The sequence below is a fragment of the Sycon ciliatum genome, chromosome 10 (assembly GCF_964019385.1).
Source record: "Sycon ciliatum chromosome 10, ocSycCili1.1, whole genome shotgun sequence".
NCBI classification, from domain to species: Eukaryota; Metazoa; Porifera; class Calcarea; order Leucosolenida; family Sycettidae; genus Sycon; species Sycon ciliatum.
Genome location: NC_088652.1, coordinates 4,315,681 through 4,339,496, shown reverse-complemented (window position 1 = coordinate 4,339,496; position 23,816 = coordinate 4,315,681). Strand labels below are relative to the sequence as shown.

At 49.7% G+C, this 23,816-nt stretch overlaps 1 protein-coding gene across 2 annotated transcripts in view; it reads right to left on the bottom strand.

Moving 5' to 3' along the window:
• Positions 1-23,816, bottom strand: part of LOC135826070 (uncharacterized) — a 37,900-nt gene that overhangs the window by 397 nt on the left and 13,687 nt on the right. Inside the window, exons 3-5 of one of the 2 annotated variants that reach the window (XM_065338708.1) lie at positions 23,451-23,625; positions 10,555-13,159; positions 1-450 (exon numbers count right to left, since the gene is read on the bottom strand). The exon at positions 1-450 is cut by the window's left edge and continues 397 nt beyond it. In XM_065338708.1, coding sequence (XP_065194780.1) covers positions 10,579-13,159; positions 23,451-23,625 — 2,756 coding nt within the window. In that variant the 3' untranslated portion in view covers positions 1-450; positions 10,555-10,578. The remainder of the gene's footprint in view (positions 451-10,554; positions 13,160-23,450; positions 23,626-23,816) is intronic. The other variant, XM_065338709.1, reaches the window with a different exon arrangement.

Here is a 23,816-nt window from a genome sequence, read left to right as displayed (position 1 = left end):
GGCTTCCTCGCTAGTGAAACACAGGTTCACACACGCAATGCACTACCTTTCACCTAGCACAGGTGAACTAAGAGCTACATACAGCAAGGAAGATGATGAAAAAAAACAGCGGAGAAAAAGACTGCAAACAAGAAGAAAAAATGCGAAAGAAGAAGCAAAATGAGCAAGAACATGTGTTAGACTTGGGTTAGGAATATAGAGAACTCTGGAAATGACGGCGTCTGCCAGGCATACCAAAATACGAGAGAAGATAGTGAAGACATTGGCAGCGCAGAGATTGAGAATTTCGAAGCACCTTCAATTGCCGTAGCGTGTTCTGTCTTTGCGGAGAGGTGTATTTTGGAGCAGTCGTGATATGTATCCTACCCACAGTCCATTGAGTTTATTGGAGAATTCGTATCTGGGCCATCTGCAAAACACAGCATCCATATGCCCCAGCATGTACAGTGACTATACAGATCAGACGTGCACGCAGTGAAACAGACTTCAGTTGGAAGTCTAGACAGCAGATCAAAACAGCAGATCAAGGCATTCTACCGTTATCGACGATATTTTCCGCAGTATAAGCTGCACACCCCAGTATTGCCACGAGAAACAGCCATCTACCCTAAAGGTGGCTGGGGCGGTACAACTTTTTTGGGAAAATTTTGACTGCATTTTTGAGTTTATCGGCAAGGCAGAGATGAAATTTGAAAATGTTTTCTGATGAATCTCTGGAGAATAGCCTTCTCTAGCTTTCTATGGTTTTATTTTACTTTTGGACAAAATTTGAAAACGTTTTATGAAAGGTTCGTGTTATTTTTTCACGGACCTTTCATAAAACGTTTTCAAATTTTGTCCAAAAGTAAAACTAAAACTATAGGAGGCTAGAGAAGGCTCTTTTCGAGAGATTCACCAGAAAACATTTTCAAATTTCATCTCCACCTTGCCGATAAACTCAAAAATTCAGTCAAATGTAATCAAAATGACCCCTAAAAAGTTTAACACCATTAATTTGATCATCGGAGTACACTGTATAAGCCACACCCCTTTTTTTAGGGGGGGGGGTTCAGTGCTCAAAGTGCGGCATATACTCCGGAAAATACGGTACCCTATGTCGCATATAAAAGCAGGCGCTTATGATCATGCTTCTGCGTTACAATGTGCTTCGAAAAATCAGCCATGCTTTAATTCGGGCCATGCTTTTGCACGCAACATTATGGCATTCGCCTCTTTAGGGCATCAGATGTAGAAGACTGGTATGTTTGATGCAATTATAATCAAGAGTACATGAAAACCAGAGTGTGCAGCTTGGGGCTTTTCTGCTATGGGTGTCTGTCACGGCGGAATTCCGTGATTACATCATTTTGGCGCAGATTTGAAGTGGGAAGTGGCATAGTGCGTACAACTGAGCTGCAGTTGTGCAGAAAGAGACCTGCTTGAATCCTGCTTGTGAGCACTACATCACTAACATGATGTAGTGATAGAAATCCGGCGTGAGACAGCAACCCATCCGAGCTGCACACTCTGGTCTTCATGTACGCTTGTTGTACTCGAGACGCGAAGGCAAGAGAAAAGGACCGATACGTTACTTGTTATGCCTAAACAGTCCACCAAGGTGGCGTGAAAATATGCAGTGAGATAGTGCGACAACGAGGCACAAACACTGACAATGGTCCTCGGTGGACTGTTAGTCATAACCAGTAACTTCCAGAACTGTTTCTCTTTACATATCTCTATTGGCTCAACATCCGAGTGTTTTCAAGAAAGCAAGAATGGACCACTCGCCATTTGTACAGATCCACGAAATCCCGTAGAATCCCGTAGACCCGGAAGTGTGTTGAATGTACAGGACCCTATTGTGTTTTCTGCTATTTCCACTAAGAAATGGGCCCCGGAGGCATTTCATATGAAAACCTTTTTCTGACAAAGATCTAGCTAGTCATTAGTTCGAACCAAAGCGAAGAAGCTGGAAAAGCGATTGCTGGTCATTGAATTATGACGCGAAAATTGGTCAAATGCGCATGCATAGTACACATTCAACACCCTTCCGGGTCTACGGGATTCTACGGGATTTCGTGGATCTGTACAAATGGCAAATGGTCCGTTGATCGAGCACACACCTAGTCCACTACCAATGTACACCGATTCATTAAAAGACAGAAATAATTTTATCGAGAATGCAAGACCATAGTGGCTACTTCTGATACCAGAAGTTTCTGTTAGGGCGGATCGGGGTAGGAATCGGATGCTCAAGCATATCGTGAAAGTACGAAAACACGATTTCCTGAACTTTGAGGCCCCATCAGACAGACAGGCAGGCAGGCAGGCAGACCCACACACACATGCACAGACACATGTGCACACACACACACACACACACACACACACACACACACAAACACACACACACACACACACACACACACACACACACACACACACACACACACACACACACACATAATGCATGTACACACACACACACACACACACAAACACACACGCACGCGCACACACACACACACACTACTACTACTACTGGAGCTTGGTTGCCACAAGGGCCACACCACTCCGAAAGGAGCCAGAGTCATTGTCAGGAGCAGAAACGGAGATGACGATTCAGGTCACTCTGTCGACGGAACTGACGGTTGCAGCGAGAACAGCGAACACCATACGACGCTCTAGCAGACTTGGTTGCTCGATGGCCACGGTCGCACTTGTGACGTCTGAAACCAGGCACGGACTTGAACTGCCGATTGCATGTCACACACAAGAGAGAAGCTGGGACGTTGAGCGGAATAGGTGATGCCGGCGCGGACGCTTCCGATGGTTCCAGGGGCAAACAATGATGTACACGCAAGCCACCACGAGAGTGAAACCACCTCCTGCATGTACCACACTGCACAGCACCACGCTGTTCCTGGATGGGGAGACTTCGTTCTGCGCTACACTTGTGTCTTGCTTTGTCACCTGGCCGACGAAACGAACGGTGGCAGATAAGACAGTCCACCCGTTGAGATTGGTCATGGGAAGGACCGCCGAGGCTCGGCCCAACGGAAGACACCCGCCAGGCAGATCGATCCTGAACAATCCCATACCAAGCTAGATGTTCAATGCCAATGTGCCGAAGATCAGCCGAAATCACATCCCTCCAGCGACGACGGGGACCACACGCAGGCCGAGGCGACGGTAGGAAGCCAAACAACAGCTGCTTGGGCACACGAACATCCGACATGCGGGCCACATGGCCAAGCCATTCAAGCCTCCGCTTCCGAAGCCGGGAGGGCAATAGCGATGGATCACCCCACATCTCTCGGAGCTGCTCCATGGCCAGCAATCGAGGACATCTGAGAGTTGTAATTTTTGTACTCCTCCGAGGTGTGATTTTTGGCGTGCTGGGCCAAGCACAAGGAAACTATCTGCAAAAAAACTGCAGAAAATGGTTGTTGTTTGATCCTTTGGTGTAATCTTTGTTTCTAGTCGAAGCTAGTTGCTGTTTGGAGCAGAAACGCTGAAATTGACTATTTTCTGCATGTACTCATTCATGTACTCATGTACTCAGGCATGCAGTCTCACTCGTATTTTAGCTGTTTTTCTGGAATGGATGCTGCTCTGCGCCCCTTGGTGAACATTTCCTGCGCTCGTGGAGCAGCTGAAAAGGACCACTGGTATGTCTGGCTCCTGGTTTGAAAGTGGAGAGTCGACTTTTGTGCCTTGAAAAAGGAGTAGAGAGCGATAAAGGTACGTCTGTGGCTTATTTTTGAGTGCTCCTCGTACATTTTTGATCATGATAGAAATTCTCAGACCAAAGTCAGACCAAAGTCAGCGCGATGATGGCCGTACAGTTTTCTTGTGGATTTTTTAGTTGTTTCATCTCGTATCTATGTCAGTATCGTGATGGTGAAGTGGAGAGGGTGATTTTCTTCCTCTAGGCTTCGTTCGGCCGACTTTGCTTCGTCCTCGTTGAAAAGTGATCCTGAAAAAAAGATCGATTCGCAAAATTATGTTGATTTTCAATGTACGTGATGACATACGATTGCTGGCTATGATTGGTGATGCGTTCCTCCCACTGTTGTGTTCGCGAAACACACAAGATGCTACGGATGCATTGGTGGTGGAAACTATCGAGGCGCCGGAGGTCACCCTGCAAAGGGCACCAGCACTCCGAAGCATACAGTAGCACTGTCATCACACAGGCGTTATACAATCGGCGCTTCACATGGAGTGAAAGATCACGATTAGCAAACACATCCTAGAGCGATCCAAAGGCACGCGAGGCGAGTGACAAACGCCTCGAAACGTCTCCTGCAGAACGCGCATCCGGAGTGATGACAGAACCCAGATAAACGAAGGAGGAAACATTTTCCACCACCTGTCCATGAAGCGGAATGCCAGCAGTGTCAACTGAAGTAACACCAACACCAGCCACCATAAACTTGGTCTTGGGTATACTCACAGTGAGGCCAAATTCAGCAGAAACATCCTGGAACGCCGTCAAGGCCAACACAGCATGCTCCCGCGAACCAACTACAAAGTTTGCATCGTCCGCATACTCAACATCAACAACAGCGGTCTGCTGATAGGTACGGGTTCGTCGTGCTGGGTTGAATAACTGGCCATCCAAGCGATAGTGAAATTGGATGCCAATGTCTGGGTCACGATCAGCGAGAACAGACCGCCACACACACACACACACACACACACACACACACACACACACACACACACACACACACACACACACACACACACACACACACACACACTACTACTACTACTATGATACAGCTACCCTAAACGGATCACGCCGCCCTCCACCCAAGCATGAGCACTATGAGGGGCAGTGGCAAATAAAGAGAATCAGCTAGCAGAACTGGCAAAACAGATGAAACAATGGAGCAGAACGGACGACTGCTGTACAATCATGTTCGAGTACTGTAACAACAACCTGACAGCTACAGTGACAACAACTGAAAATGAACAGGAAAGAAAAAAATTCAAAATTTCACGCCACGAAAAAACACTGTCCACGAAAGAATCCACCAAGCAAAAGGAGTGTGGGCATCCGAAATCCCACCAGGACTCCACTAGCAGTTCTTCCACGTTGACGATGTAAGCGGCAGGGCAATGCCTCACAAATCCGACAGACTTCCGCAACGCTTGACCAGTGCACTCATGACGACGAAAGATTGAAGTTTCAATTCCCACCATTCCGCCATTGCGACCTTCCTCTCCGCACTCGCTCGTCCACTCCACTGAAACAACGACTTGTTCCAGCACTCCACCAGCCAATCCGCAATTCCCACCACTGCATTCTTCGAGCTTGGATTCTTCACAGCACTCGAGGGATAGCTACTCCACTGCGAGTGGTGGACCACGGCCGACGCAGCAGTGACAATATCGAAGTAAATTGTCCTGCAAGCTACATCGCGATTCCGCGCTCCAATCACACACACACACACACACACACACACACACACACACACACACACACACACACACACCTCAGACCTCAGACTTGCCCATCGCGGAAGCGATGATAGCGAACAGCTATGTTAGACATAGCAACTTGTGCTGGGATTACACCATTCAACAGCTTGCAAGGCTGATGAATTGCACACACACACACACACACACACACACACACACACACACACACACACACACACACACACACACACACACACACACACACACACACACACACACACACACACACACACACACACACACACACACACACACACACACACACACACACACACACACACACACACACACACACACACACACACACACACACACACACACACACACACACACACACACACACACACACACACACACACACACACACACACACACACACACACACACACACACACACACACACACACACACACACACACACACACACACACACACACACACACACACACACACACACACACACACACACACACACACACACACACACACACACACACACACACACCTGTCCTGTCCTGTAGAGTCACTGCCGCAAAAGGGTCACGTGATCCCATCACTGGGAAACTTGAGAAGAGAGAGAGAGAGAGGACACGACGCTCGATGACGCTCCAGGTGCACGGGTAGTCGCATCCGCTTGCCGCATATGCACACGTGCTGGAAGGCTGAGCGCTCCTCTGCTGTTGGTCTATGAGCCACCCTTGAACAGCGATGCCTTCCCCGTCCCCGGACACCGCGAAAGCAGCGACCACACCTGTCACAATGCGCGGCACAACATCCCTCCGCCGGTGCCGACGCTCCGGTAGTTCCAGGTGGCACTGCGGCATCCACCGTTGAGGCACACACATGCCGGACCAAGCCACCGCGGCTTCTCATCCACCGCCCACACCGCCCGCACTGACTGGCGCCCCGCTGCTCAGACACAGGCCGCGCACGCTCCTCCAGACACTTATGCCGAGCCATGTCTCCTTTCCGTGCAAAATCCCGTCCGCATACCGTACATACCACTCGGGGCGGAGGCTCAGGCACATTGTCAGGCTCTTGGTAGGTGCTGCGCCACTCCGCGCGAGACTCACATGCAACATCATACCATGATGCCTCCACGCCACGGGCACGTAGATCTCGGACAGCGCAGTCCTTCCATCTGCGGCGTGGGCCATGTGCTGGGCGACGCTGCAAGAAGGAGCCAAACAGTACCTGTTTTGGGATGCGGTTGTCCGGCATCCGCGCCACATGCCCCAACCACTCCAACCGCCGATGTGCAATCTTGTCTTTAATCGTCTCGGAGTCTCCCCAGCGCACCAGCAGCTCTTCGTTGGTGATGTGTTCGTCCCACATTCGGCTTCGAGAGACCCCGAGGATGGATCGGATGCACCTCATGCTGATGGTTGAGAGCTTCTGCAGGTCATGCTGAAGGGGCGTCCAGCACTCAGAGCCATACAACAGCAGGGACAGAACGCAAGCATTGAATACGCACCGCTTGGTGTGCATCAGCAGATGTGGATTGGAGAATACAGACCTCCGAAGAGCACCGCAGGCCCTGGAGGCTTGGGCAATCCTTGCGGCGATGTCCCGGGACGAACGGCAACCGCTGTCCACTACAGAACCGAGGTATTTGAAATGCGGTACGCATTCCACCTCCGCTTGACCAAGTTGGAGGGGAGCGCGGTCAGTAAGCGTGATGCCGGGGCCAACAACTACAAACTGAGTCTTCGTTGCACTGATGGTCAAGCCGAATCCCGACGCCACCTCGTGAAGACAGCACAATGCTGCCCCCGCTCCAGACCGAGTCGTAGCGAATAAACAAGAGTCGTCAGCAAACTGGGAATCTGTTAGGCAATGGTGTTGGTCGTCACGGCGGGGTTTACGGTATAAATCGCTGCTGTATGCTGAGCGGAGCTCGAAGCCAACCCCGTCAACTCTCCTGACGCGGTGTTGCCACTGGGTCATCACGGCCCACATAAAGATATTAAAAAGGACCGGCGCCATAGAGCACCCCTGGCGAAGACCATTGCCAATGCTGAACGGGTCTGATAATATGTTGTTGAACTGCACCGATGCTGACATGGGGTCGTGGAACGACCGGATGATGTTGATAAGCTTTTCTGGTACTCCCGCACGGCCGAGGACCTGCCACAGACACCCCCTGGGCACTGAATCATAGGCCTTCTTCAGGTCGATAAACACAAAAAATCCCTTGGCCTGATGTTCGATTGACTTTTCCATGAGCTGTCGGACGGTGAAGATCATGTCAGAGCAGCCACGCCCTCGCCGGAACCCGCACTGGGACTCAGGGAGAAATTCCTCCGCGAATACCTGCAGCCTTCTCTGAAGGACACTCGCCAAGACCTTGCCGACCACATCCAGCAACGCAATGCCCCGCCAATTGTCGCACTGCGACAAATCTCCCTTCTTTGGAATGGGGATGAGGGTAGCATCCGCCCACTCCCGCGGAACGCAGCCATCTCGCCACACATCTCCAAACAGCTCCATGAGCTTGTTGTTGAGCTCCTCGCCACCAAACTTTAGCAACTCTGGCTGTATCCTCGATGAACCAGCAGCGGTGCCATTGCGAAGTCGAGAAATGGCCTTGGAGATCTCATGCATGGTTGGTGGTTCCTCAAGGCTCGACACTACAGGTCGCTGCTCAACGCAAGCCATGATATCGGGGTTGTACGAGCTCTCTGGGTTCAGGACAGATGTGAAATGCCTCTGGAACCGCTTGCATTGATCCTCAGTCGACTGGCACAGGTTTCCCTTCTCGTCCTTAATGGCGGAAGTCTTGCACGGAGTTAATCCCTCACATGCAGCGTGGATAGCATGAACGCATTTCCAGACGACTGCCCCGTTGAAGCGCGCCTCTGTTGCCTCCTGTGCCTTATTCAAAATCCAAGCCTCTTTGGCATTTACAACGGCTGCGCGCGCTTGCGATCGAGCAGCCCCGAAGCTGGCCCAATACGTGTCGTCCCTCTGCTGACCGTGGGCAAGCCACTCCGCGTAGCACTCATTGCGGGCGCGCAGAAGGGGCTGTATGGTTGCAGAGTTGTCATCATACCAGTCGGCCTGACGGCGTTCGCTCGGGCCCAATACATCAGCGGCTGTGGCAACCACGGTATTGCGCACATGGGTCCACTTCTCCCCAACGCTACCATCGCTGCTCCAGCAATCTCGCAATCCAGTAGATAAAGCGGCACGATACTTGTCCGCGGTGGTCACGCAGCGCGGGGGGCGACGTCCCACATCGTTGACGTCTTGTAACGTGGATGCGCAGGAATCCGATTGATCATGCTCGGCCACCGCCTTACTCCGCAGCTTGCCGACATTAAATCGGCGCCCCCGGCTCGCTCCACGTCGGGCAACCCCCACCGGGCGATGCGGGAACTCAAAGACTATACAAAGCAGCTGGTGGTCACTGCCACACTCAGCACCACGAACAACGCGCACGTCCCTGCAAAATCGCCGATGATCCTGACGCATCAAGATATAGTCGATGCAGTGCCACTGCAGAGAGCCGGGGTGCTGCCACGTCCGCTTGAAGATATCCCGCTTGGGGAACCAGGTGTTGCAGATCCACAAATTATTTATTGCTGCAAACGACAGTAGCTCATCTCCAGAGGAATTCAACTGTCCAAAACCATGCATGCCGCGCACACCACTCCAGCCATCGTCAGCTGTTCCTGAACCCACACGGGCGTTGAAGTCTCCAAGCAGAATACAGCAGTCCCTGTCAGGAACGCCAGCTATTACCTCCTGCAACTGTTCGTAAAACTGATTTTTGCTGGCACGCGGAGCTGCATAAGTCGGAGCATACGCACTGACTACCGTCACCCATGCGACTTCTCCCCCACGCAGGGCGAATTTGAGACGTGCAGTGACAAGACGAGGGCCCACAGCCCGCCAGACCGAACCACCATTCTTCCACGCGTCTGTTGCAAATTTATTGAGTGCCAGGGCGACTCCTTCTCCTCGTCTGTTGCCCGGAGCTCCATCGCCAGGCACGGGGCGACCCGAACACAAGATAGTAAAACCGTCAACGACATAAATGTCATCGCCGAACCAGTGTGTCTCCTGCAATCCAGCCGCCGCCACGCTCAACCTGCGCAGCTCGGCAGCAGCACGACGACATTTCTTGTCCTCTGCTACTCGGCCAGAAACGCTCGCCGTAGCTACGCCGCCACTCCTTTCCACAAGGGAGCGAACATTCCACGACCCAAACGTCAAGCAGCGCCGTCCCTCTCTCCCACTCTTCTCCCTCTCCTTGACGTACTTCATAGCTTTTCGGAGCTGGATGGAGATATTCCACTCGGGGGCTCGTCACACCACCGCGAGTGGCGACTTCGGGCGCAGCAAGAGGTGGCGGTATCAAAAAAACTCGCCTCGTCCTCCTGCTACGTGGCTCCCGTCGTCGGCAGCTCACTGTTTACGTACTGGCCCTGGAGACAACCCTCAAGGGGTCGCTCCAGGCCTCTCTTTCGCCCAAAAGTACTCGAAAAACAAGAAAAAGTCAGGAGCAGAAAAATTTCAAACTGCCTCCTTGGGCAGCTTACTGAAAAACACACACACACACACACACACACACACACACACACACACACACACACACACACACACACACACACACACACACACACACACACACACACACACACACACACACACACACACACACACACACACACACACACACACAAACAAACACAACACACACATGCACACATATACACACACGCACATGCGCACGCAGGCACGCACACCATCCACCATTTGACGCCCATCGCCAGAGGCGATGATATTGATGCTACATGCTACATCAGAAGCCATTGCAAATTGTGCACCATTCAACAGCTTGCAAGACGGAAGAATTGACCACCACTATTCAGCCTGATCTACACCACACAGCTATTGGAAGTGTTTTTTTCTGGCCAAACACACACACGCACACACACAAATAGCTCCCCCCCCCCCCTCCACCCTTCACTACCAAACCATAATTATCGCCACATATCGCCACATTCAAGATATGAGAATGTACCCCACAAAGTGAGCAGTATCAGCATAAACAGAAACATGTTAAGTTATTCTTACCTGTATAGTATCTGAGCAGTGGAATTAGCGTCCAGACTGAGATGCACACACAGGTTTTCCACCAAGTGAGGACCCGGTTGAATAGGTGTTGTTCACTCCGGTGAATGAGAATGTGGTGAACGTATTCTTCATCCTGGCTGGAGACGAGTAGACGTCAGGACCGGCGTCCTGACGCTGCTCTGCCATTGGCTTGCTGGTGTGTAGCGTGGCCTGGTTGCTACTGGCAACGGCACCATTGGCCGACACAAGTGCATAGGTGTCCTCCTCCACCTCGGCATCCTCTGTGATTGCTTGGTCAATGACAGTGGCGATGCGAAGTTCAGCCGCGCGACTATCGTTGCTGGCCACCAGACCGGAGACGAGTTGGTAGGGATCCGCGTCGTCACCGGCTCCCGCTGCCATAGCAACGCCGGAATTCACCATGGCTACATTGTAGACGCGCGCCTCTCGGCTGGCCACGCCGTCCGTTCCTGGCACTACAGGTTCGTATAGGCCGTAGGGGTCCTCGGTGGCGGTCTGGCCAGGGATTCGAGAATGGCCTTGGTCGCCAGCACTACCGGTGACATTTCGTAGCTCTGCCCTGTTTACGTCCATCTTCTGCATGGACTTGGAGATGAGGCAATACAGCTCCGTGCTGTCGTATTCGCTGCTGGACTGGATTCCCTTGCCACCCAGCTCAGCGTAGATGCTGTTGGCGTCGCCTGCATTCAGCAGCTCCTGTTGCTGGAGCACCGCCCTGGCGTTCGGCGCATGGAAGCGCACCGCCTTGGATGCGCTCTCACTGGTGGCCAATGAACAGTCCGCCGTGCCAACCAGTTCAGCCGTTGTCGTGTTGAACAACGCCACCATTCCGCTGTCGGTCTCTGTCACTTCATACTCCATTGAGTTTTCAACATCAATTTCTACATTGAACACGGACACGGGAACACTGGCGCCATGTTTGGATCGGAATGCAAGTTTTCCAGTCGAGTCCTTCTCCAACACCCGCTTAGTTCTGTCAGCCGCACGAGCCAAACTGGCTTGTTCAACAACAGGCTTGACTTTGGCCGCAGCTAAGTATTTCGTGACCTGGTTCAGACTGATGACCGCTACTGGAGTTGTTGAGCCCTCTTCAAAGAGGCCGATTTCCCTTGCATTGATCGATCCGACACTACACTGAGCGGTGAAAGTGCCATCGAATCCTGACGAGGAGGCGAAGATGCTAAGAGGAATGACAGCGCCGTAGTTTGTAGCGAAGGAGAACTGCCCATCACGGTCTTCAAACACTTGCTGTAACTGAATGGCGTGAATCCTAGCCGTCGATAGTTGCTGTGCCGGGTGAGACCTTATTTGATCGGGCTCGAAAGATGTGTACAATGAGCTTGCCGCTGATTCGGTTTCTATACAGTTGTTGGTTGCCTTGTCTGTTGAGTTGGTGTTCTCCGACACAATGCTGGTAGCAACAAGGTGACGTGTGTACTTTTCCAGTAGGGCATAGCAACCAAACCGATCCACAGCCACTAGCCGCTCCTGGAAGTTTCCTTCGTTTACCCTGTCGCCGAACACGCTCTTCACGGGCACGGACACACCTCGTGTGCCATCCGTGAACGTGAACTCTCCGGACGGGCCTCTGACAGCTGCTCGCTCCTTGGAGTACTGCGGCTGGAGGTCCTCGCTGGTGAGCCATGGCGAGAGTTTAAATGCCTCGCTCAGCTCTGCCTCGCTTATCCAGGTGGCCTGGCTGATCTCGTGCGCCCTGGCAACGCCGTGAAAGTCGGCTCTGGTGTGGTCATACAGAGTGTAACTGCCGTCCGGATCACTCATCACCATGTAGTCAAGGAGACGGTTTCCGTCAATCGGCACGCGGAACGCATTCAATGGGACCAGGCAGCCAGTGGTTGCCCTGAACACGTATTGTCCCTGGACCTGCTTCACACAGGCTGCTAGTTCTGCAGAGGATCCGGACCTTTCCCGGGTGACGGCCTTTCTTCCTGGACCACTACTGTTGGTTGCTGCCTTTGGCTTTGCACCGGTTGCTGTGGCGTACTCCGAACTGGTTCCCTGGTAGCCTGAAGCTTCCCAGCTATCAAGACCTTCACTGTATATCACTTCGTTATTGCCAATCGTCTGGGCACTGTTGATCGCAACGCCTGTGGCAGTGGCGCAGCTCCTATCACCTGGAAGACTGCTGCTGCCGGCCCCCGTGCCCGGTGCAGCGTAATCCATCTCCGCCCTGGCGTGTGTCATGTTCTTCGTGCCCGCCTCTGGGCACCATTCACCGGTCTGGTTGCAGTCATCCATGTCGAGCACGGTAGCGGAAATCACTGTCAAAGTAGATGAAGAGGCACAGAGTGTCTCGCGACTTGTGCTCAGTGTGGAGTTGAGTTCACTCCCTGATTTCTGCACCAAATTGTGCTTTCCGGAGAGGATGCTTTTGGCTAACCGCCCTGCGTCCGATTCGTGCGCCTCGCCACCGTCGGGAGACCCATTGTGTTGCGATGCTGGCGAGCCGCAAGTCATGTAATCAGAGTTCCTGCCGCGCTTTTCAGCTCTCGAGTGCATGAAACCGTACGGATTTCCATTCTTTTCTTTTTTGCCGTGATACGAATCGTACATAACGTCTTTCCTGCACAGTACAAAAGTGGACACATGAACATTATGAATTATTATTTACGCAATCAAGTAGTGCGCTCCAAATAATTATTATTAAGATTGGAGCGAACTTTAATTTCAAAGGATCAGTCGCCGAAGTGAACTGCCTGAAAAGAGAAAAAAATGCCAGACCCACCAGGACTCGAACCCGGGACCTTGCTTGTCATGAGCAATGCTCTAACCATCTGAGCTATGGGATATTATTATTGATGAGATGTGAACTTCAATAAAACTATGGGCGGTACCATTCGGCGGTTTCTAAGCTACATAAAGCTCTCCTCCTCCCGTGATGTGCTCTAAAGCTGACCATTGCTACCATCGGTAGCCATTACTCACACCAATAATCTCAAACAACGAAGGGGTCACTGGTAAAAGATTTCCTTCTGACTGCTGCGTCGCCTATGAAAGGCTCTTCAAGGAAGGCGATACATGGCAAAATTACTAGTACTTCCTCCGGAAACAAAAACTTCCGGTGACTTTTGTTACATGACTTTTCAAGGAGTTACTGTGCTCAACAGAAGTGTTCTTTTGGAAGAGAAACACTTCAACACATTCAACCCACATATCTACAATATCTACAGGATCGATGAGTGGGAGTAGAGTCTCGGTCTTGGTCGCCATCGCTCGACTCATCACGGCTGAAACCGTTCCAAGTGGCAGATCGATCGACACAATGTCGTATATCGCGGAGAAGCTTCTCCGCATTCCTAATCGTCTTCACTGTTACCTGAATGCCTTCTCCAACATCTCGGCGGAGACCACGGTAGCGCTGCAGCACTGGTACTCATTACCGCCTCCGCTCTCGCTCGAGGGCAAACACAGGCAGAGCCAAGCATTTCAAATTTCCTCCGAGGGATATCATAGTCGTACCAGCACATCCCGACTGCCCCGATCAGATCTCGCCTTTTCTCCTTTGCGACCAAGGAGACATCGTCGGGGCTGCTGGAAAAAGGCGACATCATCCACGTTGAGGTCTGGGTTCTGCAGTGGCTGAACGGTTACATTGACTTTATTTTGAACTTGTTCCTCTTGTCCGCGAAGTGACGATTGTCACATCTCTGCATTTTATAGTTTTGACATCGTGCCGACGTGTTCGCATGCCGACAGGCGTTTCGGGGATGGCGAAGATTTTAAAACGCTACCTGCTACTGCTATTCGTTTTCCACTCGTCTTGCTCCTCAGTGCCGTTGTCCTGCTCTGTCAAGTTCTGAACTAAAACATCGCATCGACGAGCAGTGAGCGCAGTGCTTTTCTTCTTATTGCGGCTGGTGGAGGAAAATGAAAAACATGTTCGCTTTGCTTTGTTTGCAACGTCGACACCCTTGCTCTGCGACGACTGTCGGCTCTCCAGAATATGAATTATGCTTTCCTACGATTCCGAAATGTCATGTCAGTGTGAAAATAACAGCAGCGAAAAGTAGTGAAAAAAGTCAGAAGTTTTTGTTTCCGGAAGAAGTAATATTTTGTAAGGTATGTTATGGGCGCAATACGCCAGGCAAAATGTAACACTGAGAACGTAAACGAATATTCTCCAAGCAGCACACAGTGCCCAGGTTTCTAGGAAAGATAGCAGGTGGAAATATTATGAATACTATGAGCTCCAGTGTGGGAGCAAGCCCGTTCCTAAAATTCATCGCTGAAGTCGCAACCACTATTTCGTACTATGAAAACTGAACGCCCTCACGTGAATGGCCCCAGTTCGACAGCACAGCCTATGCAGCACGGCAAAGCATGCATGCACCACGGTTTTCGATGCTGGTTTTTCGATGCCAAGATGAAGGTAGGTGAAAGAGAAGACCCTCGAACAAGAACGAGTTTCCAGAAGCGATCGAGTCGAGCGGGAAGACGACTTTTGACTTTTGACTTTTTTCTGTCTTCTGTACCCTTCCTGGCACCCTGAAAGTCCTCCAGAGGAGAATTTATCTCCAGTAAAACGTTGTTGATCCGCTTCACCCAGTGCTGATAATGTAGAATCTGGAATCTGTGATAATTGTTGACGACGGAGAGACGTTGATAGCCGCTGTCGCAGGGAGAGTGACGCTGCTGGAAGTAACAATGGTGAGTATCCAGGCTTCAAGGCAGCTTGACCACGTCGGATGGTGCTGACTATTTTAATAATAATAATAATAAATGTAGAAAGGAAAAGGACATATGGATACGAGTTAAGAGTAACTCTCCACCACTGTAACTAGATACTATATACAGTCAGAAAGTGCAACAACTAGGCGCAAAACTGACAGAGTACTGAGACATTCGACGTCCTGACACCTAGCTTCAACACATCTCCGTAGCGCTAACCGTCAGTTACAGTTACAGTTACTCTTAACTCGTTTCCATATGTCCTTTTCCTTTCTACTTTTATTATTGGCTCAATACCCGAGTTTCAAATAATAATAATGTAACTCGGATGGTGAGCCAATTAAATAATTGTGAAAAGAAGCAGGACAAAATGTTACGAGTTATGACTACCTGTCCACCAGCGTAACCAAATCTTATACAGTCAGCGAGTGCGACAAAATGGCACAAAACTGACAAGGAGTACTGAGACATTCGGCGACCTGACACCTAGCTCCAACACTTCTCCAAGGCGCAAACCAACAACCTTCCAACTTGGAAGGCTCAGATTCGGAAAGGTCCAAGAGGGGAAGGAAAGTGCAACGAAGAAGAGCACAAGCTACGCATCACGGCAACAATGAATGCCGAAAGTTACTGGATGATGACGAAACTAGTAAGACTATTGGACATACCGGCCTTACTACAACTCGACGACGCAAAGCAACAGACCACCCAACTTGGGAGGCTCAAGTTTATGTAATAAACATAGAAAGGGGAAGCTAAGCGAAGACGAATTGTGACAAACCGAAACGTCAACATCCTACTGAACTCCACTATCATGTATGATGGACTAGTTATGTACAATAACAAGTAGTTCCACACGACGTACGTTTCGCCGTTTAGGTCATGACGGCTCATCAGGTGTGCAAAATGTAACTCGGATTGTTGGTTGTTGGTTTGCGCCTTGGAGAAGTGTTGGAGCTAGGTGTCAGGTCGCCGAATGTCTCAGTACTCCTTGTCAGTTTTGTGCCATTTTGTCGCACTCGCTGACTGTATAAGATCTGGTTACGTTGGTGGACAGTTAGTCATAACTCGTAACATTTTGTCCTTCTTCTTTTCACAATAATAATAATAATAACCAGTTAATATTTTATGACTTGGGGCTCCCCGCGTGCTAGTTTGTACGTGAAGTGTGTGGGTACAGTGAGGGCTGCGTCCCACCCGCCCGTGTGGATTCACAGGAAGTGTGAGTTCCGAAGTCTGAAGAAAACGTTGAACGGTCTCTGCTTGGATGACGACTACACCATAGCTCAGTGGTTAGAGCATCGCTGGCTACAAGCGAGGGTCCCTGGTTCGAGTCCTGGTGGTGACAGTCAATTTTTTCTTCAGACTTTTACCGTTTGTCTCTTTCCCTCAAAACCAGTTAATATTTTATGACTTGGGGCTCCCCGCGTGCTAGCTTGTACGTGAAGTGTGTGGGTACAGTGAGGGCTGCGTCCCACCCGCCTGTGTGGATTCACAGGAAGTGTGAGTTCCGAAGTCTGAAGAAAACGTTGAACGGTCTCTGCTTGGATGACGACTACACCATAGCTCAGTGGTTAGAGCATCGCTGGCTACAAGCGAGGGTCCCTGGTTCGAGTCCTGGTGGTGACAGTCAATTTTTTCTTCAGACTTTTCCCGTTTGTCTCTTTCCCTCAAAACCAGTTAATATTTTATGACTTGGGGCTCCCCGCGTGCTAGTTTGTACGTGATGTGTGTGGGTACAGTGAGGGCTGCGTCCCACCCGCCTGTGTGGATTCACAGGAAGTGTGAGTTCCGAAGTCTGAAGAAAATGTTGAACGGTCTCTGCTTGGATGACGACTACACCATAGCTCAGTGGTTAGAGCATCGCTGGCTACAAGCGAGGGTCCCTGGTTCGAGTCCTGGTGGTGACAGTCAATTTTTTCTTCAGACTTTTCCCGTTTGTCTCTTTCCCTCAAAACCAGTTAAAATAATAATAATAATAATAACTTTATTAGGATGACCCAAAGGCTGACCACCTATTGTGGGCTCCGTCGCGTTGAAGGATGATGGTACAAGGTACAAGAGAGTACAGATTGGGAAGGGGGGGGGGGGGCTACACGATGAAGAGGGTAACAGCATGCCAGCGAGTAGACCTGAATACTGACAAGAATGTTTGCGCAGCTCTTTCTTGAATAATTTCCCTCATTGCTTATCGTGAATATTACACCGACATGAGTTACTACATGACGACTGTGTACTGGTGGGGTTATCTTTCTTGTGTTTGTTCGTATACCCTTTGTTGCGCAACAGTCTAGAGTGAACGATTTTTGAAGGCTTTTTTCTGTTGTTCTTTAGTTGGAGTATGTATTGTACTACTTTTGACTTTTTCTGCATCGTTTTGGTTGCAAGTGCACGGTCTCCTGTGCAGCATGGACCAGTTATGTTATTGTCACATGTTATGGTTTGTTCTGCGCATGCTCAATTATGCCGCCACGATGTTCGTCCTTTCTTCAGTTATCAGTTTTTTTCCCTCGTCGTGTCCGGTCTTCTTGTCTGTCCGTCTCCGTCTTGTCAAGAAATTTAGTAGAACTCCTAGTTCAGTTGCGTTGTTGTGTGTGGCGAGGCGGATGGGTGGAGAGGCTGAGCCCCTGACACCTGGAGAAGATGTGCTGGTGCACAACACCCTCGCCATGGCCTGGAGTGCTCTTTAGCAAATTCCTATTCCCTGGCGTTTTCTAAAATTCCGTGTAGTGCTTAATTTCTTGATCAAGTATTCCGATTTGGGTAGATGTGGAAATTGTACATGTATGATTGCTTTTTTTCCAAATACAGCTTTGGTAGAGAAAGGATCGCCCAAAATCAACAAAATTGATTCTACAGTGCCAAAACGAGTAATGAAATCCAGTCAAAAATAATAATTACTCGCATGACAGTTGGGGTCAATGAAATCTGATCAAGGCATAAAGAATGATGGCGCCTGCCACCCCGAGAACGAATGCTCATTTGGCGGGGGGGGGGGGGGGGGGTCTTGAAGTGGTGCGCATTTCAATGTGGCATTTGCAAGTTCTATATGATCTATGGTCAATGCAAAGTATGATAGCCATCAATAACTGCAGGCCTCAGATGCAACTCAGACCAGAATAGGCAGTTGCGTAGATGCTTTATAACTCCATGGGCCCAGCTGTAGATACAAGAGGTGTTTTTGCACATTATAGTTATAGTCGATAGGTTCATACTGATGGCCACGGACAACGGCAGTTCAAACTTCAAAAGCGTTCATGAGCTGAGAGATTTCTCTCCACTATTTCTGTTGTGCATGCAGGTCCGAGTGTCCGATAAGCATTCACCATAGCGGTAGATGTGCCTACTGTATGGTATCTGCACTGAGAAGGGAATCGCTGGAGCCACAGTCCAACTACACACTGTGAAATCCAGGCTTTCGAGAAACAGAGAGGAGCCATCTTGGCAAGGCTGACACCTCAAGCGTTCGGGCAGAATTCTCACAATGTACCTTACCGACCAGGCGCGTGCACCGCGTGGTTTTCTTGGAGCCCGGAAACCACCTTTTTGCGGTCAGCGATATTTTCGCTGCATGCGCAGCATGCGGTGCGCGTGCACTGTCACCGTGTTCGTAGATTCACTTTTCGTGTGAAAGGCAGGTAACGTGTAGTGCACATGCCCACCACCGCTACTGCTAAGTACAGTGTACAATACCATGTAGAGTAGTTCTGTACGGAGCTTCCAATCCCACGGGTGCGTAGATCTGCACGTACACGTACGCGTGAAGGCCACTGCATGCACTGGTAGATCTACATGGTGCAATGAGTACTACCAAGTATCATGCATGCACGTGCACATTACAGTCATCTACGTTACTGGCACTCGACCTAAGTAGCTATACAGTCATATTGCATTCAGGCACAGTCACTGCGGTACCGGCGCTAGTGACATGTTCACTGACGCGCGATGCAAATAATTTATTGGCTGGACTCGACTACGCTGTACAGTGTCCCGTGCTTGTGAAAGGACATCAAAGGCAAAGCGCGGACAGAAGGCATGTCGCATATGTCCAAGTTGAAAACAATTGCTTTCAACTTGGTTTTGAAGTGGGTGCTTTGGTCTTGGACTCAAGTACGAGCGGCTGTCTGTTTTGTTAGTAAAATCACTGTTCAGGTTTGTGGTTTCGAGGACAAAGGCAATGAGTTTTCAGCAGAAGACTTTGTCAGCTCTCTGGGGAAAAAACCCAGCAGCGTCGCACCCGGAACGACATGAAATTTCTGACGGAGAGTTGGTTTCTTCCGCCACCGGCACCGGCATTGCTGAAGGCGGTAGCCAAGTTGAAGTTCAAGACTGTGACGAGCCAAGAAAAATGCCTTTGTACCACATTTGTTTTGATGGCTCGATGGGTCTGGCAGCCATAACTTTTAAAGCTTTTTTTCAGTGTGTAATACTGCGGAATCTGCAGGTAGCTTATTGCAAAATCGCGGTCGAAAATTTTGGAAACCGCTTTTTTGACCCGGTGCATGTGCCTGCATACTACGCCTGGTACATGCTTCACACATGTAGTAATCCTTCCACTGCTGTCTGGAATTCAAGTAGACTGAAATGACCCCGACTTCAAGCGAGCCGTCGATTAGACAAACAAAGCATTCTCTCATTTTATTTCCATTGCTATCAGGTTCGGCCTCATTTCCTCTGTGCTGCGCTGATGAGTTCAAAAAGAACGAAACAGCATGCTGTCCGCAGATTGAGTATATATATGTTGGACTCAGTAAGGCGTCCAGCCCCTATATGATGTCCAACCCCTATATAGAGTCCATTGGTCCAAAATCCACTGTACAGAGTCCAAACTTGGAATCAACTGTGAGCTCAAAGTTTCGATGGACATCACTCCCTGTATAGAGTCCAGCAATTGGCTTCACCCCTATATAGAGTCCATTGGTCCAAAATCAACTGTACGGAGTCCAAACTTTGAAATCAACTATAAAGAGTCTTTATGTGGACAACACCCCCTGTATAAAGTCCAGCCAATTAGGCATCCCCTATCGAGCTCGAAAATAGACATAGGATCTGCTGTAAGCAGTGAATATTAACCAGAAAACGGCCTCTCCCTTTAATCCTTTACATCATTCACTTCTCAAGATTAAAAAAATATGTATTGAGGCGCCACTGCAGCCACGTCATTACATGAAAAACCCTACAAACACCATCCTCAAATCAAGTGGTCTCTTCGCAGACGCTGCAAATTACAATATCTCAATCATGTAGTGTTGCCAAATTATTGTGCACGCACACACACATGCACACACCCACGCAACGCCAAGAAAATACCTAGAAAAAACCAAGAATCGAAAGAGAATAATGGAGAGCCCAGGATTAATTATTTGTTTTCAAATTATTGTGCGCGCGCGTGCGCGCACACACACACACACACTTATACAACGCCAAGAAAACACCAAGAAAAGAGTAGAGACACAATACACACGCAACTCCAACAGCCATGCAAACGTCCACCCATTTACATGTAAAGTCAAGAGGGATAACAAATAATTATACGAAACGAATGCATACAGGGACGGGTACACGCACGCTTACATACACGTAGTAGTGTAAGAGAGTAACATAGTGCAGTGGTCAGCATAATACTAGCACATGCTGAGAGTGGAATAGCAAGCTTCACCATTGCTCATGGCCATGCAAATGTTCAGCAGCACTCAGTTCCGTGAAGATCAGCACACCTGCAACAAATAGATAGCACAAGGATACGCTTATTACCGTAATGATGCATGGGAGCACACAACTACCAAGTTCGCAACGAATGTGATGCTCAATGAAAATCAATCCACTCAAAGACCTGTGAACAGGTGATGGTGGGTACAATAATCTATTAGTAATACGAGGAATAAGATCGTTTGTGCACACTCAAAACGCACAGACACACCACCATACATGTAGTGTACACAGTGTTTCACTTCACTGCAACTAAATTGAAATGAGATGATTTGAACAATCTGTACAGCGTTGCTGTCAGTCAGTCTTCCCCAAGATGGAAATGCAATGATTTGTTGTCACGAGGCAGTTTCACTGACACAATGTCATGTTCGTGACATCAAAACGGTTACTTCAGGGAATACGAGTATTAGCTTGAGAAGCTTTTTCTTGTCATTGGCATACAAGCAATCCTCCTAGTCCTACTACTACTAGTACACTGGCACTGCGTTTGTGGATCCCATTGTATTCGACATCATACTACAGGAAGAGTGTCGTGGAGTTCACATAATTATCACAGGGATAAAAATACATTTCTCATGAAATAAAAATTGATGATAGCTAGACGATCAGAATATTGATGCAAAGTCCTTGCAGTCCTTGAGGACTATTACGAAGTGGTTGATTACTTTTAGGGCATTCATTCAAGCAACATCAAACAAACGCGATACGCTCCTTGAAAATGGAAAAAAATTCAAGCATAACGACAGAACAGCAGACCAATCGAAACGAGTAAAAGCTTCCTTACCTCAGTCATCGTCCTGCCATGTAGTTGGACAGCCTTTTGACACGGTGGTACAGGCAGCTCTTGTCCAGTCAAACAGGGGTATCCTTGTGGCGTCGAACGAAAGAGAGTGTCAGTGTATCTGACTCGTCAGATTGCAACTGTGCTGAACTTTTCTCTTTCTCCGCTTTCTGCTTTCATCCCTCGCTCTGATGAAACCGTTCAAACGTCTTACTGGCAGCAATGGCCAGCCAAACAGGGGATCCTTGTGGCGTCGAACGAAAGAGAGCGTCAGTGTACCTGACTCGTCAGATTTGAACTGTGCTGAACTTTTCTCGTTCTGCAATTTCTGCTTTCATCCCGCGCACTGATGAAACGTCTTCAGAGAACCACAAGACGCTTTCCAGATTTGATTTTGAACGTCTCCTTATCCTCCTTGGTTAGCTCGAGACAGATTACTGTCAGCAACTGCACAGCAGAATTGGCAGCCATGGCTGAAGTGAAGAAAGGAATGCGCTGCCACGAGGCAAGCAAAACTGATTTTTTTTAAAAATGTGTTCTCTTTCGGGGCACAACACACAGGACGGCGTGACTGGATAAACTGGACTCCTGGACCGTGAATAGGGGACTTGTAGAAAAAGTGTACTCCTTATAGGGGATTGTGCGGCAGGATGAAGCTGATCAAAACTGAGTTGACTCCTGGACTCTGTAAAGTGGATTTTGGACCAATGGACTCTATATAGGGTGCTGGACATCATATAGTGCATGGACTCTATACTGAGTCCTACATATATATATATATATATATTTTTTTTTACAATGATCACAGCTCACAGTAAAAGACAAAAAAATGCATAGTGGGAGCATAGTGATGGTGAGGCTTTAAAATACCTCACACATTACTGGAGCCAGAGGATTATTGTTCAGAGGTTTATTAGGGGAGGTGTGTGGGGAGGTGTGTGGGGAGGTGTGTGGGGAGGTGTGTGGGGAGATGTGTGGGGAGGTGTGTGGGGAGGTGTGTGGGGAGGTGTGTGGAGAGGTGTGTGGGGAGGTGTGTGGGGAGGTGTGTGGGGAGGTGTGTGGAGAGGTGTGTGGGGAGGTGTGTGGGAAGGTGTGTGGGGAGGTGTGTGGGGAGGTGTGTGGGGAGGTGTGTGGGGAGGTGTGTGGAGACGTGTGTGGGGAGGTGTGTGGGGAGGTGTGTGGAGACGTGTGTGGGGAGGTGTGTGGAGAGGTGTGTGGGGAGGTGTGTGGGGAGGTGTGTGGGGAGGTGTGTGGGGAGGTGTGTGGAGACGTGTGTGGGGAGGTGTGTGGGGAGAGGTGTGTGGGGAGGTGTGTGGGGAGGTGTGTGGGGAGGTGTGTGGAGACGTGTGTGGGGAGGTGTGTGGGGAGGTGTGTGGGGAGGTGTGTGGGGAGGTGTGTGGGGAGGTGTGTGGGGAGGTGTGTGGAGACGTGTGTGGGGAGGTGTGTGGGAAGGTGTGTGGGGAGGTGTGTGGAGACGTGTGTGGGGAGGTGTGTGGGGAGGTGTGTGGGGAGGTGTGTGGGGAGGTGTGTGGGGAGGTGTGTGGAGACGTGTGTGGGGAGGTGTGTGGGGAGGTGTGTGGAGAGGTGTGTGGAGAGGTGTGGGGAGGTGTGTGGGGAGGTGTGTGGGGAGGGTCACAGCTAAACGTTTGCATTCCGATCAAAAATGCCGGCTGGCCACATACGGTTGACTCACCCTGGCAGTGGCTTGTGTGCTATAGCCGTGCCTGAACACTGCTGACGATCCTTCTTCCGGTACAACACTAGGACTAGGAGTGCGATTATTCCGACAAAGATCATCACGGCTAGCGCCACAATGAACATCAGCCACCAACTGAGGCCCACTCTAGCTACGTTGCCCTTGGACCTCTCTATCAAGACAATAAGAACAAGCGAAGGAACGAGAACACAACATTGTCAATCTCTTTTTTTCTGGTGCTCCCAACCCGCAATCATTATGTTATCACCTGGAGGGAGATATTTAAGGAGGATCTTTGAATATGTGACATGATCTACAAAGTTCAAAAAGAGGACCCAAAGTTTTCCTCTTTTTGAATTTTAA